The 18,475-nt window shown below is 54.1% G+C and overlaps 1 protein-coding gene across 11 annotated transcripts in view; it reads right to left on the reverse strand.

The window, feature by feature from the left end:
- The window catches only part of ANO1 (anoctamin 1), a 198,184-nt gene that overhangs the window by 57,519 nt on the left and 122,190 nt on the right, over positions 1 to 18,475 (reverse strand). For all 11 annotated transcript variants that reach the window (XM_005576975.5, XM_045372306.3, XM_015434332.4 and 8 more), the window contains 4 exons: positions 18,263 to 18,318; positions 13,120 to 13,161; positions 6,023 to 6,087; positions 4,570 to 4,704 (listed from right to left, as the gene is read on the reverse strand). In XM_005576975.5, coding sequence (XP_005577032.3) covers positions 4,570 to 4,704; positions 6,023 to 6,087; positions 13,120 to 13,161; positions 18,263 to 18,318 — 298 coding nt within the window. The remainder of the gene's footprint in view (positions 1 to 4,569; positions 4,705 to 6,022; positions 6,088 to 13,119; positions 13,162 to 18,262; positions 18,319 to 18,475) is intronic.

Consider the following 18,475-nt stretch of genomic DNA (forward strand, 5'->3'; position numbering starts at 1 on the left):
TCTGTTGCCGGCCCTGGAGGTGGACTCACCCAGGCCTGTTTTGTGGTAGATGGGCCCCGGAACATTCACCCCTGGGGTGACCCTGAGGCGGAAGCCTCTGCAGCCTGTCCTCCAGCCACTTCTAGGAGAGGCAGAGTCCCCAGCCTGCCCCCATCTAATCAGCAAGCCTTGTGCCAATAGCAAATGCTAGCCAGGTCTTTATGTTATAAGGTCCTGGAAAACAGTGAGATGACGAGGGTCCTTGCTCTATCTCCATCCGCCTGGTGGGGCGGCTGCCTTGGACGTGGCCTGGGTGCTCTGGACACATGAGGTAGAGAAACAGGGACCCCAGGACTCCTCTCTGGGAGACCGGGGGCTGGGCCGGGAGGAATAGGTCCCCAGCTGCCTGGCGCAGCAGAGGCCCAGCCTGTAGGCTCCCTCGGGAAGCAAGGGGGCCCTGGCAGGGACGATGGTCCTGCTCAGTGCAGGTTCTGCTTTGCTAAGCACAGGCAAGCCAGGGACCAGATCTCAACCACTGCGGCCAGGAGAAAGGATCTTTGTGATGCCCGAGACCCATCGCTGTGCACTGACTCACTCCCACTGATATTAGAAAATACCAATACTTCCAGCCTATCAGCGGTGCGAGCAGGAGCCTCATTATTGGCCGGCACAGATGTTCCACCTCGCCTGGACCAGCACTGGGGACCGTTGCAATCCCACAGCCCAGAGAGGGGAAGTAACTTGTTCAGGGCCACACGGCAGAGTGAGAATGGAATTCTGGTCTCTGTCTTCAAAGCCCGAGCACTGCACGGCTCTCCTCTACTGCTCAAGGGCCGTGGGGGGCTCCCTGCGGAAGATGGGTGGCCTGAACTGGGCCCTCAGTTGGCTACTCAAACCCTCTGTGACCCTGGCCAAGTCCTTCAGCCTCAGATTCAGTTTTTCTTTCTGGAAAATGAGGAGGGGTCAGAATAAGGTCCTTCCCGCTCTGGCCCGCTTTGAACTTTCTCCTTTCTGCTGCCTTGGACAAGGTTCTGGGCTCTAAACACACACCCTGGCTGGCTGGGCCAGAGGGTTATCTGGGAGGACGCTGAAGAGGGCGTTTGTTTTTTGACTTTCTGGATACACCGAACTTAGGCACAGAATCATGCCTGGTCCACAGCCGCTGGTACTTCATAAATGTCACCTGCAAGGCTCTGAGGGGTCTCCTCTGGGCCCAGCATCATGGGCATTCTGGTTCAATTCTCTTCCTTCGGGTACAGTCCCTAAACATTTATTAAAAAGTGGTGTAGGGTCAGGCACGGTGGCTCACACCTGTAATCCCAGCACTGGGAGGCCCAGGCGGGCAGATCACTCCAGGTCAGGAGTTTGAGATCAGCCTGGCCAACACGGTGAAACCCTGTCTCTACTAAAAATACAAGAAGTATCCGGGCGTGGTGGTGGGCGCCTGTAATCCCAGCTACTCGGGAGGCTGAGGCAGGAGAATCACTTGAACCTGGGAGGCGGAGGTTGCAGTGAGTTGAGATCGCACCACTGCACTCCAGCCTGGGTGACAGAGTGGTGTAGGTACTGCATGTTCCAGGCACAAAAGATGGGTACATTAAGAATGATTCATTGAAGCCATGGCCGTGGCCTGGAGCAGGGAGGAAGTGTGTGTGTGTGTGTGTGTGTGTGTGTGTGTGCGCGTGCGCGCGCGCGCATGGCAGCAGGGGTTGGGTGGGGTGGGCAGGCGCACACAGGTGGTGGGAGAACCTGCACTCTGTGGTTAGCTAGCTCTGGGTTTGTATCTCAGCTCTTGCATTTTGTGGTCCGTGTGCCTTAGTTTTCCCGGCTGCAGAATGGGGTAGCTGATAGTGAAGAGAAGCTGTGTTAATAGGTTGTCAGGAGGATTAAACAACCAACAACCAGTACGAGTGTGGCCCTTGGAACAGTGCCTGGCACGCCTCAGCCATCATGTGGTCATCAATGCTGTTGTCATCGTCATGCAATAGCCAAGTGCCCTGCAGCAGCAGTGAGTTCTAAACCTAAGCCAGGAGCCGGCCTTTCGGGGTTTATCTTGTGCCCCTCACTCAGCCTCCTCTCTTCTGAGGGCCTCTCGAGGGCAGAGGAAAGCAGAGTGTTGGGGGGTGGGGGCAGGACGTCCCCAGTTGGGCACAACATGAGCTCCTCTCCCAGAGAACAGGCATGTGGAAGGCCACCCCTGTCATCGCCAGCATGTGGCCTGAGGGTGGCCTGGAGTCGCTGGCGGTGGGATTGGGGACAGGGAGGCCAAGGTGTATACCAACGGCCTGCCCATGAGCCCTACGGCTCTCCTGGGCTCTCCTCCCTGCCCCCCTCAGCTTCTAGCACAAACACCATCAGCCCAACTAGAAGCCTTTTTCTGATGGTTTTAAATCCCCCTCCGCCTCTCACTTCACCGCCTTTAGCCAAAATACAAAGAGCAGGAAGCTCTCTTCTTCAGAGGGGACCGGAGGTGCAAGGGCGGCAGGCGGCTCCACACTGAGCACCGGCTTCCCTGCAAGCTTGGTGGGGATGGGGTGGAAGCTGCAGGAAGCACGCACCTCCCGCTTCGCTCCAGGTCACCTACTGGGCAGAGGTCTTGGCTTTGGCCTCATCTCCGCCCACAGTGGTTGAATCCTGAGTAACTGCTGTTTGCATTTCTGACCATGTGGTGGAAGGGCCGAGCTCGCACGGCCAACCCCTGGGCTGGCAGAGCCTCCCTGCTGAGGCCACCCTCCAAAGGCAGGAAGGAAGGAAGATGGAGGTCCCCCAGGCTTCCTCCAGGAGGTCATGGGGAGAATCCCCACCTTGCACTCACCATTTCCCTCTGGCTTTGAGCTCTTAGCCTAAAGCCAGCCTTACACTCCCCACCAAATCTGGGCTACCTTGATCTTTACCACAACCAAACCCAAGTGCCCAGGACCTCGTATCATATTCACAAAGGGACACCCTTTCTCCTGCCTAGGACCAAATAGCACCGAAGGGGAGAGAAGCCAGATTCCTCAGAGCTCAGGGTGGAATATTGTAGGTGTTATTCATGTATCAAAACATCATTTAAACACAAATTGACCAGATATGGTCTTTTTGTGCTGCTAAGAGCCAGTTTCTTTCCTAGCTAAGACTGATGGCGTCTTTACAGACAGGCTCAGTTGATACATTTTCCAAACTATAGCTCTGCTTTAGAGATACTTGGCAGGAGTGGTTTGAAAAATAACCAGACTAACATTTTGGACTTTTCTGAGACTTTGAGCCCCTGCAGGGCAGGGCCAGCCCAAATTTCCCTTGACAGTCAATTTCTTGGTGGAGCAATTTGCACACTGAAGGCGCCGCCTGTCGACGTAGAGACCCTGCCAGAGGTTGGGAGCCTGGAATTATCCTTAGGTTCGTGTCAGGAGATCTAAGAAACAGCTACAAAAGCACCAGAGGGGCTCTGCGCAGTGAGGCTGAGCTTCTCAAAACTTGACTCTTGTTTTTTTTGTTTTTTTGTTTTGGCTATAGGGCCTCACTCTGTTTCCCCAGGCTGTAGTGCAGTGGTGAGACCATGGCTCACTGTGGCCTCGACCTCCCGGGCTCAAGGGATCATCCAACCTTAGCCTCCCAACGTGTTGGGATTACAGGCATGTGCCACCGCACCAGGCAAAACTGGACTCTTGTTCTGGAGTCACCAGCGGGGAGCTGGGCCTCTAAGTGGGGCTCAGCTGTCTCAGGTCTGGGCCTTCTTTTCTGAGCTCCCTGACGTCTGACATACCCTGGGTGAACAGCAGAAGGCACATCGGATCTACATTCAGACGCCTGCCTGTGCTGTGGGATGCAATCCTCCCTGATGGAGCAGTTCCTGCAGGATTTCCCGGGGCTGCAGGTAGCCTTAGGAAGCTGGGCAGGTGGAACCTACTGTACAGCCCACAAGTGCCAGCCTGCACCGAGGCCTCTGGCATTCATGTCTCACCTCCTGCAAGCGCCAGCCTGCACCGAGGCCACTAGCATCCAAGTCTCACCTCCCAGAAGCGCCAGCCTGCACGGAGGCCACTAGTGTTCATGTCTCACCTCCTGGGAGCACCAGCCTGCACTGAGGCCTCTGGCATTCATGTCTCACCTCCCGCGAGTGCCAGCCTGCACCAAGGCCTCTAGCATTCTTGTCTCACCTCCTGCAAGTGCCGGCCTGCACCGAGGCCACTAGCATCCAAGTTTCACCTCCCACGAGCGCCAGCCTGCACTGAGGCCTCTGGCATCCATGTCTCACCTCCCGGGCACACAAGGAAACAGAGAACTTTCTTGTCACATAATGACCAACAGTGAAAAGGAACGAGCAAACCATAACAACCTTCAAAGAATGAAAATGGTCAGATGTTTGTTTTATGCCTTTCTCTTAACAATAAAACATAGCCTAGCACAGATGGGCCTGAGAAGGGCACCCAGACTCCTAGACGGCTTCGAACCATGTCCTTTCCTCCTGACGGCTCGTGGCTTGGCGTGAGGTTTCATGTGTACAGGAATTGGAGTGACAGGCCAGTGTCCCAATGAATCGTGCAGCTGGGATGGCAGGAGAGGGCTCCCTGGTGTGTGCCGCGGGGTGGTGGGGGGGCTGCCGCCTACCTGGGGATGTTTTCGTCCACGGTGGCACATCCGTACAGGAAGACAATGATTCCCACGATGGAGGCAGGGATGAGCATCTGGGTGTACACGCCCAGCCAGGCGAAGTACAGGCCGATCTTCTCCCCAAAGTACTTCCTACACCAGGGGAGCAGAGCAGAGTCAAGCCCACTGTCATTCAATACTAGCAGGGAAACATGCCCCCGGCCCTCCCCAGCAAGGAGCAACTCAAACCGGGGGTACTGGTTCTCTCATCTGAGAAGCAGAAAGTGGGGTCCTGGGCCACCCCATCAGGTTGGGGGTGCTCTCTGCTTTTATGAAGCCCTCCCCTCTTCTCTTTTTTTTTTGAGATGGAGTTTTGCTCCTGTTGCCCAGGCTGGAGTGCAGTGGCACGATCTGGACTCACTGCAACCTCTGCCTCTTGGGTCCAAGAGATTCTCTTGCCTCAGCCTCCCGAGTAGCTGGGATTACAGGTGCCCGCCACCACACCCATTGCATTTATTTATTTATTTGTTTTTGAGATGGAGTCTTGCTCTGTCACCCAGGCTGGAGTGCAGTGGCGCGATCTCGGCTCACTGCAACCTCCGCCTCCGAGGTTCAAGCTATTCTCCTGTCTCAGCCTCCCTAGTAGCTGGGATTACAGGCATGCACCACCACTGCCAGCTAACTTTTGTATTTTGAATAGAGACAGGGTTTCACCATGTTGGCCAGGCTGGTCTCGAACTCCTGACCTCAAGTAATCCACTTGCCTCAGCCTCCCAAAGTGCCAGGATTACAGGTGTGAGCAACCACGCCTGGCCCCCCCTTCTCTGTGGTGCCCCGGGAAGGTGGGTGCATTTCTGTGTGTGATGGCCCACGCTGGTGGGTGTGGGTGTACTTCCCCTGGGGCTGTGGGCTCCATTCCAAGCCCTGTTCAGCGTAAGGACTGGAAAGCACCTCGGCCGGGAGGTTCCAAGAAACCCAGTTGCTCCTCATATTAAGTGTGGTTGGCACCTTGATGGCTTGAATGGATTTCTACCAGCCGAGCTCTGGTGGGCAGGTTACCTCACCTGGTCTGCCCCTCCTTCCTGCCCTGTGGGGACAGAGATCCTCTTGGGAGAGGAGAAATCCTTACACATCAGAGGCAGTTCTTTCCTTCCCCTCCACATCTCAAAGCGGGAAACTCCTCCAGCCGCCCCGTGAGGCCAGGCCAGGCAGTGAATTTAGGAGATGGTAAATGTGACAAAAAAGGGCCCAACCTCCAGGGAATTTGAATAAATTGCTTCAACTAATGCTGGCCCAGGCTCTCAGCCCTGCAGGGACATTTTGGGTCCTCCTACACAAGCTCTTCGAGTTCAAACACGTTCCCAGGTACTGAATATTCAGAGTGGTAGAAACCCACGGGGACGTTGGCGGACGTTATCCAACTGCCATCGGACTAGGCACTTGATCCCCGCAGGCTGTAGCACGTTCTTACCTGACCAGGTCGATGGGCTGGTACTTATAGAAGACCCCGTAACACGCCCACTCTTCGTACAGGAGCTGAGGGGGAGGAAGCAGTGGGGTTGGTGACCATGTGGCACTCTGAGGTTGCTCCTTGGAACGCAGCAGTGAGGACTGAGCCTCCGTGACATGATTCATTCATCCCACAAACACTTCCTGAGACTGGGCTGTGTGCGAGCAAGAGCGGGCCTCCCTTTGTAGGTGAACGTGGGGATGGAAAAGAAGCTTCTGGCAGGTTATGGAATGTGAACTCTTCGTGATTTGACCTGGAATTGACCTAAATGGGCCGGACGCTGTACGGCTTCTCACCTTTAGGGTTTTTGGTCGTCCCCGTCAGACACCAAACCATTCTTTATAAAGGGCACAAAACCACCAGGGTTTTGAGCAGAGAAATACCAGTGGCGAAATTTTAAAAACTCTCACGGGATGCAAAGATACCCGAGGTTTATCTCCTGAGATGGGCTGTCTGATTAACAGTGCTTCGTGAAATAAATGAAATTGACACACACACCCTGTTACCCCCCCAGGCTTTGGGCAGGGACGGTAATGAGTTTGGTGGATTGGAAGCCTTGTGTGAACATGCAGAGGATGTCCTGAGGAAGACGCCGGGTTAGGACTGCTGGTAAAAAAAAATAAAATAAAATAAACCCACGCGTGTGGGTGGTTAACGCTTTACAGACCTCAACTCAAAGCCCAGCGACAGGGCCACACTCAGGGAAGGCAGGATGCAGGTGCTGCGAGGGGCCCAGAGGCTGTCCCGGGACAGAGTAGCTGCCCACCAGCAGCCAGAGGCGGGGCAGCTGCCCTCCTCCTCAGTTCAGAGCCCATTCTGGGGTCAAGCTGCCTCCCAAACTCAGAGTCAAGATCACAGCTGGGGGACGAGGGAACCCCTTGGAGCCTCCGTAACTCCTCCCAGTGTCTGGAGGGCGGGAAGTAAATGTGAGCCGTCTCCACAGCTGACATAGCCTTGCGTGCCTGAACGTCTCGTCTGGGGTAACACTGGGGCTGTGCACTATAGAAACCCCCCCACTGACAAACAGGGAAGGGAAACAGCGCAGGCGTACCCACAGCTGCCCCCACCCAAAGTCACAGGTGGAGGGCGTGTTTCTGAAATCCACAGAGGGGCCGCCTGCTGCTGCACAGCCCCTCGAAGCCACCAGCATCAACTGCAGCTGAGCATGGCTATGGAGGGGCTTGTGACTTGTCTGCGGCCTGGGCAGGTTCCCCCACCCCCGAATCCAGAGTCCTGGGCAGACCCCTTCCCCCATCCCTGTCTCCTCCTTTACACTGAAGGATGGGATCTCTCCTCCCAGGGCACGGAGAGAAGGCAGATGGGCTCATGTGAGTTCGTGACGTGCAGAAGGCACCGGGTGGTTCTGCATCAGTGTGTTTTCTTACGCAGATAACGATGAAAAGGCCACAGTTTCACTGTGTACATAGGGAGGCCTCGGCCAGCAAGCCTTGATGAAGCAGAGCTGCACCTCTGCAAAAGCAAAGCAGCCATCGCTGACCTGGGCAGCTTCCTCCCCTCACCTAGAGTCAAACCGCTGATTTATGCCATAGATAGGTGGAAGATGCGGCAGAGAGGGAGGAGGAGGGAGGGAGGGGACAGAGAGACAGAAGGAGGAAGAGGGAGAGACAGAGACAGACGGAGAGACAGAGAGAGAAGGAGGGAGGCAGGGAAAGAGACAGAGAGAAGTAGGGGGGAGGGAGAGAGATACAGAGACAGATGGAGAGACAGAGACAGAGAGAGGTGGGGGAGAGGGAGAGAGAGACAGAGACAGAAGGAGAGAAGCAGGGAGAGAGACAGAGAAAGGTAGGGGAGAGGGAAAGAGACAGAGACAGATGGAGAGTCAGAGACAGAGAGAGGTGGGGGAGAGGGAGAGAGAGACAGAGACGGAGATGGATGGAGAGACAGAGAGAAGAAGAGAGGCAGGGAGAGAGACAGAGAGAGGTGGGGAGAGGGAGAGACAGACAGAGAGAGAAGGAAGGAGGCAGAGGGAGAGGCAGAGAGAGGTAGGGGAGAAGGAGAGAGAGACAGAGACAGATGCAGAGACAGAGACAGAGAGAGAGAGAAGGGGGAGGGAGGAAAAGAGGGAGAGAGACTGAGACAGAGACAAGAGAAAGGTGGGGGCGAGGGAGAGAGACAGGGACAGATGGAGAGACAGAGACAGAGAGAAGAAGGGATGCAGGGAGACAGAGAGAGAGGTGGAGGAGAGGGAGACAGAGGCAGATGGAGAGACAGAGATAGAGAGATGGAGAGAGAGGTGAGGGAGGGAGATGGGGACAGAAGGAGGGAGGGAGCGAGACAGGGACAGGGAGAAAGGACACAGTTCTGCACGGGAGGAGGAAGGACCCGCCCTCAGTGGTTCCCACCATCTTCTGACAGACGCATGGAGGGGGCCCACCCCCAGCTTTCTACATAAACCACTTGACCTTGGTGGACTTTTCTTCCTGCCAAGAGGTGACATCAATCACTCTGCACCATCAAGGCAAAGAAATCCAGCTAAAGACTCCACTGTTAGTGCTGGAAGGACTCCAAGGTGGCACCTTAGCCTCGGTGAGCAGGCAGGGGGGTGTCCAGGCATGGGGGCTGTGGACTGGAGAACCAGGCCAGCCAGGTGGCTTCAGTCACTGTGACCTGGGAGCCTTCCAGCATCCGGACCCTGGAGGGATCCCAAAAACCCTCAGGCGTCTCTCTTGTCGAAACCCCCTGCCAGGACTCACATGGCTGCCGCCGGCCCTTGGTGACATGGATGCAGTCTTTAATTGGTGTACATCCTTGCCCCTTGCCCCTTCCTTTCCCTCTAGAACAGAGGCACCAGAGGGACCAGGTTTGTCTGGTCCTTCTCACCCTCCATGCCTCCAACAGGGCCTGTGGGTTTTCAGTAAGTGACTGTTGAATGAATGGATAAATGGATGGATGAATACCATGTTGGGCTCTGTGGCTCCCAGTCCAGCCCAGGAATGCAGCAGACCTCAGTCCACACCTGGAGTCAATCCCCCACAACCCAAGCCACCCCGCTCCCCCACAGGGCCCAGGTGGTCCTACTCTTCCAGTGCCCTGGCAGGAGGAGGCAGCAGCTGCCCAGCAGAACACCTTCTGCACATCCAAAGACAACTCTGGGGGCATGTCTTGCTCACCCGGGGTTTAGTTCTGTTGGGTGTGAACTCGCTCAAGATCCTGGAGGAAGGCGCTCACTCTCAAGTACTCCTACGTGTTTGTGGTCCCATGATCAGACCAAGAGTGATGGCTGCCCTGCTGTGGCCCAGACCTGCCTCCTGCTTAAACTTCCCTACACTCTTTTCTGCCCACCCTCCAGCTCAGCACAGGAAAATGTCCTTGGCTGCAATTTCCTTTCTGCCCTGTGAGGTACCCAGGGTCAGGCACGCGGGGCTCCTGCCACTGATGGCAACAATAATGGAGAAGGCATGGGGTCTGTCACTGGAAAGGCAAAAACTCAGTGCCAGGCTGTGATGTGGAGCCATCGCGGCAGAATGCAGAGTTCCCCGCAGCTCTGAGTCAGGACCCAAACACCCATCTAATCCTCCCTCCTTTTCTTCTTTCCATCATCCATCTACCTACCCATCATCCATCATTCATTCCTCCAGCATCCATCATTCATCCCTCCATCATCCATCCATCATTAATTATTCATCCCTCTGGCATCCATCTATTCACCTACCCATCCACCCATCATCCATCCACCCATCCATCCATCATCTATCTACCCACCCATCATCCATCATTAATTATTCATCCCCCTGGCATCCATCTATTTACCTACCCATCCACCCACCCATCATCCATCATTCATTCCTCCAGCACCCGTCCATCCATCCATTCATCCATCCATCCATCCATCCTCCATCATTCATTCCTCTAGCACCCGTCCATCCATCTATCCATCCATCCATCCATCCACCCATCAGCCATCATTTATTCCTCCAGCATCCATCATTCATCCTTCCATCAGCCACCATTCACCCATCATCCATCATTCATTCCTCCAGCACCCGTCCATCCATCTATCCATCCATCCATCCATCCACCCACCCACCCACCAGCCATCATTTATTCCTTCAGCATCCATCATTCATCCTTCCATCAGCCACCCATCCAAAAATCATTAATTATTCATCCCTCCAGCATCCATCCATTCACCTACCCACCCACCAACACATCATCTATCATTCATCCTTCCATCATCCACCCATCCACCCATCATCCATCATTAATTCCTCCAGGACTCATCCATCCATTCATTCATCCATCCATCCATCCATCCACCCACCCACCCACCCACCTACCCATCACCCATCACCCATCACCCATCATTCATTCCTCCAGCATCCATCATTCATCCTTCCAATGGTCATCCATCCATCCATATTAATTATTCATCCCTCAGGCATCCATCCATTCACCTACCCACCCACCTATCATCTATCCAACCATCCATCCATCATTCATCCACCCACCCTTCATCCATCCTTCATCCTTCCATCATCCATCCACCCACCCATCATCCATCATTCATTCCTCCAGCATCCATCCATCCATCCACCCACCCATCATCCATCATCCATCATCCATCATCCATTCTTCCAGGATCCATCCACCCATCTACCCATTCACCCACCTACCTATCATCCATCCATCCATCATTGATTATTCATCCCTCCAGCATCCATCCATCCACCTATCTGCTCACCCACCTATCATCCATCATTCATCCTTCCATCAGCTGCCCATCCACCCACCCACTCATCATCTATCATTCATCCCTTCAGCATCCATCCATCCATCCACCCACACACCTACCCATCCATCAACCATCCATCTGTCCATCCACCCATTCACCCATCCACTCACCCACTTATCCATCAATCATCATTCATCTCTCCACCACCCATCCGTCCACCCACCTGCCCATCAATCATCTATTCATCCATCCACCCATTCGCTCATCTGTAATTTATCCATCCATCCATCCATCCATCCATCCATCCCTCCATCCCTCCATCCATTTATCCATTATACACTTATTCATCTCCATCTCTATCCATCCATTTATCATCCCTTAATCCACTCATCCACCAAACTGTCATTCATTACTCCCTGACTACCCCCATGGGCCAGGCATTGTATCCACTGCTAGGACCTAAAATTAAATGGGGAGTGGGAAGCATTCCAGGTAAACAGCTGGGCCTGGACAAACCCACATTGTGTTTGCTGGGCCTGGCACACAGTAGTGCACAGTAAGTATTTCTTGAATGAATAAGTAACTGAATGAGCTAGTCCTGGCACTGATGTGACCATCAGCCAAGCAATCCTGAGATTAGAAAAGCAGCCAGTGTGGCTTGAGAATGGAGGAGGGGGAGGAGGGGGTAGGGTTCAGGGGCCTGTGACCCAGAGAACTGAATTCAGCCAGAAAGGAATTGCTGGTGTCCATGGAAGAAGCATCTTTAGGGGGAGGATAGGCATCTGCTAAGCGCCAGAGGGGTGCGGAGGAATGAAGGGGGCTGGACTCTGAGGCTGGCATTGGTCAGGACAGGCCTGTGGAGGGGATGTTCCTTTTCCAACAGGATCGCGGTGGGGAGTTCTGCAAGTCATGGGGTCTCAGACGATGCCAGATGTTACACTAAAAATAACCAAATATGTAATTTTTGTGCTAAGTTAGATAGCATCTTCATCTGGACTCCCGGGCAGGCAAGCTGTATCAAGTACCAAAGATTTAAAAACATGTATGGGGGCCTGTGGGGGGAGGCTGAAAGGAGGAACGTTCCATACACAGAGGTCCTGGCCCCTGGGAATTGGGACAAGGCCACTATTGTGAGGTTGTCAGGGAAGCATCTCTACCCACCACCTGCGGAAGGACCAGCAGTTGAGGCAAGGTCTAGGAAGGACTGCTTCCCGGGAGGGAAGGCTGGGCACGTTTGGGGAGCAGAGGCTGACGTGGAGACCTGGGGGGAAGGCTGGTATCGGGTGTGGGCCCATGGGGGAGAAGGGAAGAGCAAATGGTTGTGGTGGGGACATGTTCTTTTGGGGCGCATGGTAGAGGAGCAGAGCTTCCTGGGGAGCCTGGGTGGGAAGGGTGGAGTTCCCATGCTCAGAGCGAGGGGCAGAGGGTGGGGACTGACGCTTTGGGGAGTGAGGGATTAGCAACAGCCACTAAAGAATAAAGGGGCTGGCTGGGTGCGGTGACTCACGCTTGTAATTCCAGCACTTTGGGAGGCCGAGGCGGGTGGATCACTTGAGACCAGGAGTTCAAGACCAGCCTGGCCAACATGGCGAAAGCCCGTCTCTACTAAAAATACAAAAATTAGCAGGGTGTGCCGGCAGGCACCTGTAATCCCAGCTACTCTGGAGGCTGAGGCAGGAGAATCACTTGAACCAGGAGGCAGAGGCTGCAGAGAGCCGAGACTGCACCATTGTACTCCAGCCTGGATGACAGAGTGAGACTCCATCCCCCCACCAAAAAAAAGAATAAAGGGGTCACCCAGTGTTTCCCAAGGTGTGTTCCCTGGAACACTAACTCGACAACTTATCCATTTAAAAGGGTTCCAGGTGAGGTAAATTTGATAAACGCTTCATTGACCACCATCAAACAGGTTTCCCCAACGCGCTGCTGGGGGCCATTGTTCTCTGTGCACCTGGTCTCAGTGGTTCCCAAGTTTATTTGCCTGGGAGCCCTGTGGGATTAGGCCACGTGCCAGCAAGGACTGCTGGAGGCCCAGGCACAGTTCAGATTGTCCTGAGAAGATAAGGGAAGGACAGCGTGTGAGGAGTGGGCTCTGGGAGGACGGCTTTCCCTTTCCCATGCTCACAGCCACCTGCCGAGGGCACTTTTGAGAATCAGAAAGAGGAAAACAAACCAGCCACACAAAGCTCAGGGACTTTTCTCCTGAAACGGCGAGAGGGGACACCCGCTGCTCAGCCCCCTGCAGCGAGCGCCCTGGGGAGGCCCTGGAGGCCAGCGAGTCCTCGGTCCAGCTGTAGACCCACCCCCGCCCCAGAATACCTGCAGCCTCAACAGAGCCGCCTCCTGCTCCGCTCCATCAACTTACTTTTCTGTCGTTGAACTCCACGTTTTCACCCTCGTAGTCTCCCTGTTAAAAAAGAGGAAAGGGACTTTCTTATCATCCGGTGGAGCTTTGGAGGCACTCACATCCATAATGTTTCAAAACACAAACCCCAGCAGCCGTCGTTGACACAGATTAGATCATCCTGGGACAACATTTCACAGAGAGCAGGAGGGTTGCCCGGGTGTGCCCCCTGTTCTGATAGAAAGGCCATGCCAGTCCCTGTTGGCCTCCAGGATGGCCTGGGCGGCCTCTTCCCTCGACACGAGGGGACTCTAGGAGAGGATCCACGGTCGGGTCCTTGGAACCAGAAACACAAATGAAAGGGTGCTTTCGTGAGCCGAGATTGCGCCACTGCACTCCAGCCTGGGCAACAGAGCGAGACCGTCTCAAAAAAAAAAAAAGAAAGGGGTCTTTCGGAGGCAGGAAGAGTCCTATCATAGGGTGCGCATACGTCCCACTCTGCTGGGACAGTCCGTGTCTTGCTCCCTTTCGCTGTGGAGCATCCCAAGAGGGACAGTAAATGACATGGTCACTGTCGTCTAGATCAGTGAGTCCAACACTCCCATTTTACAGATGGAAACACTGAGGCTCCGAGAAGCAAACTGGTATTTCTGAGGACACACAGCTAAGATTGGTCAGACCCTGACTTGGATCCAGACCTTCAAACCTAAAGGAAGAGAAAGGTGTAAGGGTTGAAAGCCCGTCTTGGGACATCATGGGTCTAGACTGCCTATGGCTGTGTGCACGTTACCCTCGCAGACACTCAAAATGATACTGAACTGTCATTCAGTGAGCCCCAAATAACTACAGTTGACATAAGTAACTGGGGAGGAGCAGCAAGGGAATGGCTCTGTCGAGGTTCAGGGCATGGCTGGCCTGGCCTGGCTAATGGTTTTTTTTTTTTCGAGATTATAGGCATGAGCCACCGTGCCCAATCAACCAGATATTTTTGACGAATGAATGAATGAACGAATGGATGCAATAAGCACAGGACTGGAATGGGGTAGGATGCAGGACAGCTTCACGGTGAGGAAGATGGAAGTAAAAATGTAAAGCCGAAACTACATAGCATGCAGTGAGAGCCTCGTCATGGCCGCCGAGGCCAGCCTGAACTTCCCTTCAGTCTTATCGCTCAGGCTGGAGTACAGTGGCGTGATCTCGGCTCACTGCAACCTTTGCTTCTGGGTTCAAGTGATTCTCCTGCCTCAGTCTCCCAAGTAGTTGGGACTAACACCACACCCAGCTAATTTTTGTATGTTTAGTAGGGACGGGGTTTCACCGTGTTGGCCAGGCTGGTCTCAAACTCCTGACCTCAAGTGATCTGCCCGCCTCGGCCTCCCAAAGTGCTGGGATTACAGGTGTGAGCCACGGCGCCTGGCCTGGCCAACGAGTTTTAAGAATATCCAGGCAGACAAAGCTATGGGACTCTTGGGGGTCTGTCCAGTGCCCTCTGCACTCACTGGCAACTTCCATGACTCCTGTAACCCCTGCCAGGTGGGGACAACTTGACCACACACTCAAGCAAGCGACCCAGTGCGGGTGGTCTTGGAACCAAGATGCTCTGAGAGCAGTTTAACCAATTTCCTCCTGAGTCTTCAGGGGGTCCTCACCCACCCAAGCCTGATTCCTTTGTGTTTACCAGTCTCTTGACGTGGATGAGACAGCCACACGATCCCAGCAGCGTCTCATTTATATGGAGGTCCCTACGCTGGGGACCTCAGGCAGGGAGATGTTAGTCAGGAGGAAAGCCAAAAAGTCACCAAGTAGCCGACATAAATATCAAAGTCCTTTCAGTTCAGGTGATACACTCTGATTCCAGGAGACTTCCTCAGGGTCTCGCCTGGAGCACGTGACTCTTACCCACACACAGTTCTACCAGGTTGTTATCTGGTTGGCAATGGCATTTACCAGATACTCTTTTTTTTTTTTTTTTTTCTGAGATGGAGTTTTGCTCTGTCTCCCAGAGTGCAGTGCAGCGGCATAATCTTGGCTCACTGCAACCTCTGCCTCCCGGGTTCAAGCAATTCTCCTGCCTCAGCCTCCTAAGTAGCTGGGATTACAGGCATGTGCCACCATGCCCAGCTAATTTTTGTATTTTTAGTAGAGATGAGGTTTTGCTATGCTGGCTAAGCTGGTTTCGACCTCCTGACCTCAGGTGATCCGCCCGTCTCAGCCTCCCGAAGTGCTGTGATTACAGGCATGAGTCACTGTGCCCAACCGACCAGATATTTTTGACAAATGAATGAATGAATGAATGAATGAATGAATGAATGGATGGATGGATGGATGCAATAAGCACAGGATTGGAATGGGGTAGGATGCAGGACAGCTTCATGGTGAGGAAGATGGAAGTAAAAATGTAAAGCCGGAACTACATAGCATGCAGTGAGAGCCTCACCATGGCCGCCGAGGCCAGCCTGAACTTCCCTTCAGTCAGTGTTCTGGGTAAGGACATGGGTTCACACGGCTCAGGCCAGAACCAGTCACCTCCCCAAATGCTTAAACATCAGTTGTGGTACTTAGCAGCATGGGTGCCCTTCAGTTGTATGGAAAATCCGTGGCTGTAAAATTCTAGATTCCCTAAGGATACCTGACACCCACAGCCCAGGGCTTCTGGGTCCCACTCCTTCTGGACTGTGCACCCCTGGGCAAGTGGCCGGAGCCCCTCCAGCCTGTTTCTCCATCTTTACAGTGGGAACAGACCCCACATGACTGCATAAGGCACGATGAAGATTTTGAAAGAGGAGATTCTCTGCAAGGATCTTGGAGATGCTTCTTGTGAGGCTGGCTCTCTGACAAGAAATAGATCCAGCTGATGAGGGAGGTTTGCACCAGTCAGTTTAAACTGTTGACAGTCAATCCCTAAGACAAATGCAGGAGTGGCCGCCAAGAAGAGGGATGCATTTGGCCTCCGTGACAGGATGAGGTGGGTACGCAGTGAGGCGCCGGAGTTGCAGAGTGTCACTAGGGACGGCTTTTGGCCCCGGCTCCTCCCCGGGGGCTGTTCGACCTCAGGCAAGTTACTAAACCGCTCTGAGTCTCTGCGTCTGAACAGGTTATATGAGGTACAGTTTCTTCTAAACAGAGGGCTCTGCACACAGTAGGAGATTAAATACGTTCATTTCTCCCCTTTCCCTTTTAAGACTTAAAGGGCTGACTCAAAACAGGCAGGAAGGGCCGGAAACATTTTGGCTTCGGTACTCAACCTCTCAGCAGGGATTACCTGCTTAAAGGTCAATCGGGAGCATGGATGTAGCTCTAGGCTGCCTTCTTGGGATCATGGGCTGTGCCAGGCAGGGCTGTGTCTTCTTGGCACCCAGCCAGAGCCTGCACAGGGTGGAGCAGAACAGCCAGACCGGCTGGGTCCTCTGGAGGAAAGCCTGACAGAGGGGAGGAGTGGGCTCCTCCAGACTCAGGGCTTCAGGGCAGGAACCCGGAGCCACTGCCACGGTCTAGGGGCTTGAGCCCTGCCCTTGGAACCTCCCCAGACAGCAGGTCACTGGCCGAGGCAAACTGACTCAGTCCAATCCGAATCCACACCACGTTTACTGAGCACCTATTAAGTGCTGAGCGCTGGGGCTTCCTTGAGATGACACACATAACTAAAGTGGTCAGACGGCGGTGTCTTTGCAGGTCAGGGACCATCCGAGGCCCAGAGAAGGGAAGAAGAAGCCACTAGTCCTGGGGAGGAAGGCAACAGGAAGGCTTGGTGTGGGAGCATCTGTCCGCCTGGGGTGGGGTGGGGCAGGGAAGAGTACTGTAGAAGGAACAGCACGTGTGAACATACGAAGGGAGGAAATGGGGCTGCTCAAACACCCCAATCCCCGGACCTACAGGGAGGAGGAGGCCCTGACAGGGAGGCCACGAGGTGACGGGCGGCAGATCTGCCCAGACTCCTTCCCTTGGGGTCAACCCTCTGGAGAAGACGTCTCTGGATTGCCCTGCGGGATCCCTGCACCTTACGTTTGTCTAATCCAGCGTTTCTTCCTCAAGAAGAGAGGAATTAGGCTGGGCGCAGCGGCTCACGCCTGTAATCCCAGCACTTTGGGAGGCTGAGGTGGGCGGGTCACTTAAGGTCAGGAGTTTGAGACCAGCCTGGCCAACATGGTGAAACTGGGTCTTTACTAAAAATACAAAATATTAGCTGGGTGTAGTGGTGCGTGCCTGTAGTCCCAGCTAGTTGGGAGGCTGAGGCTGCAGAATTGCTTGAACCCAGGAGGTAGAGGTTGCAGTGAGCTGAGATCATGCCATTGAACTCCAGCCTGGGTGACAGAGAAAGACTCCGTCTCAAAAACAAAAGAAAACGAAACAAAACAAAAAAAACCACACACACATAAAATAAATAAATAAATAAAAGAGGAGTTAGGACTAGTTCTGATTCCTGACCCACAGATGGGGACACTGAGGCTCAGTGAGACAAGGGGCCGACTCCACCACTTAAGGCAGAAGAGTGGGTAAGTGGCTGGGACTGGAATCTGGGTCTCCTTAGTCCCAGGCCTGTCCCTTCTCTTCTCTCCTGCTTCTTGGCTCCTGGCCTTTGCACATTTGCAAAGTTTCAGAGCTCCTCTGTCTGGTATTCCCACACTGCTCAGGCCCCGAGGCCCATTCCCAGTGCCCTTGTGAACTTAAGTCCCTGTTTCCATAGAGACAACAAGAGACAACCTTCTCTCTCTCCACCCCATGTCAGCTATATTTGTCAAAGGGATACTAGTGGGATCTGGAGCTTCAGCTCAGGAAGTTGGCCACTTGCTCTGCAGGAATAGACACGTACAGAGCCCTGGTCATTCTGCCAGAGACCCGGACCAGCCGGGGGTAGGGAGCCCGGGCCAGGGAAGACGTTCTGTGGACCCACTGGCTGTGAGGTTCAGAGGACGTCAAGGCAGAGCACCTGCCACCCGTGCCCCCGTTTTGGTGGGATTGTTCTGCAAGAAAAGATGGCCCTGTGTGTAAATTCTTGGTCCCCACCCGGGGAACAGGGAAGGCCTGTGTACAGTTGACATTTACAGCAGGAGCCAAGCAGGAAGCTGTGACCACAGGATAATTACAGCTCCCCGGGGGGTGTGGCCCGGAGGGATTTGGGGGAGTCAAATGACGCAGAGATAAATCGTGTGTTCAGGTTACTTACATCGTGCAGTGGGTATGCAGCCGCGTACACGCCATTGGCCAGCAGGCTCGTGATGCCTTAAAAACAGAGGCAGAGAGAACGTTACGGGGCAGGCGGGTCTCCCGCTTCACATTGTAAAGTCACAGCGGTCACAGGGCTGTCTCAGCCACCAAGAGCTTCTCAAAATGAAACGAACCTGACTACACAGAGCCCGCCACCTCTGGGATTTCTTCC

This window comes from Macaca fascicularis, chromosome 14, assembly GCF_037993035.2.
Source record: "Macaca fascicularis isolate 582-1 chromosome 14, T2T-MFA8v1.1".
Lineage (NCBI taxonomy): Eukaryota > Metazoa > Chordata > Mammalia > Primates > Cercopithecidae > Macaca > Macaca fascicularis.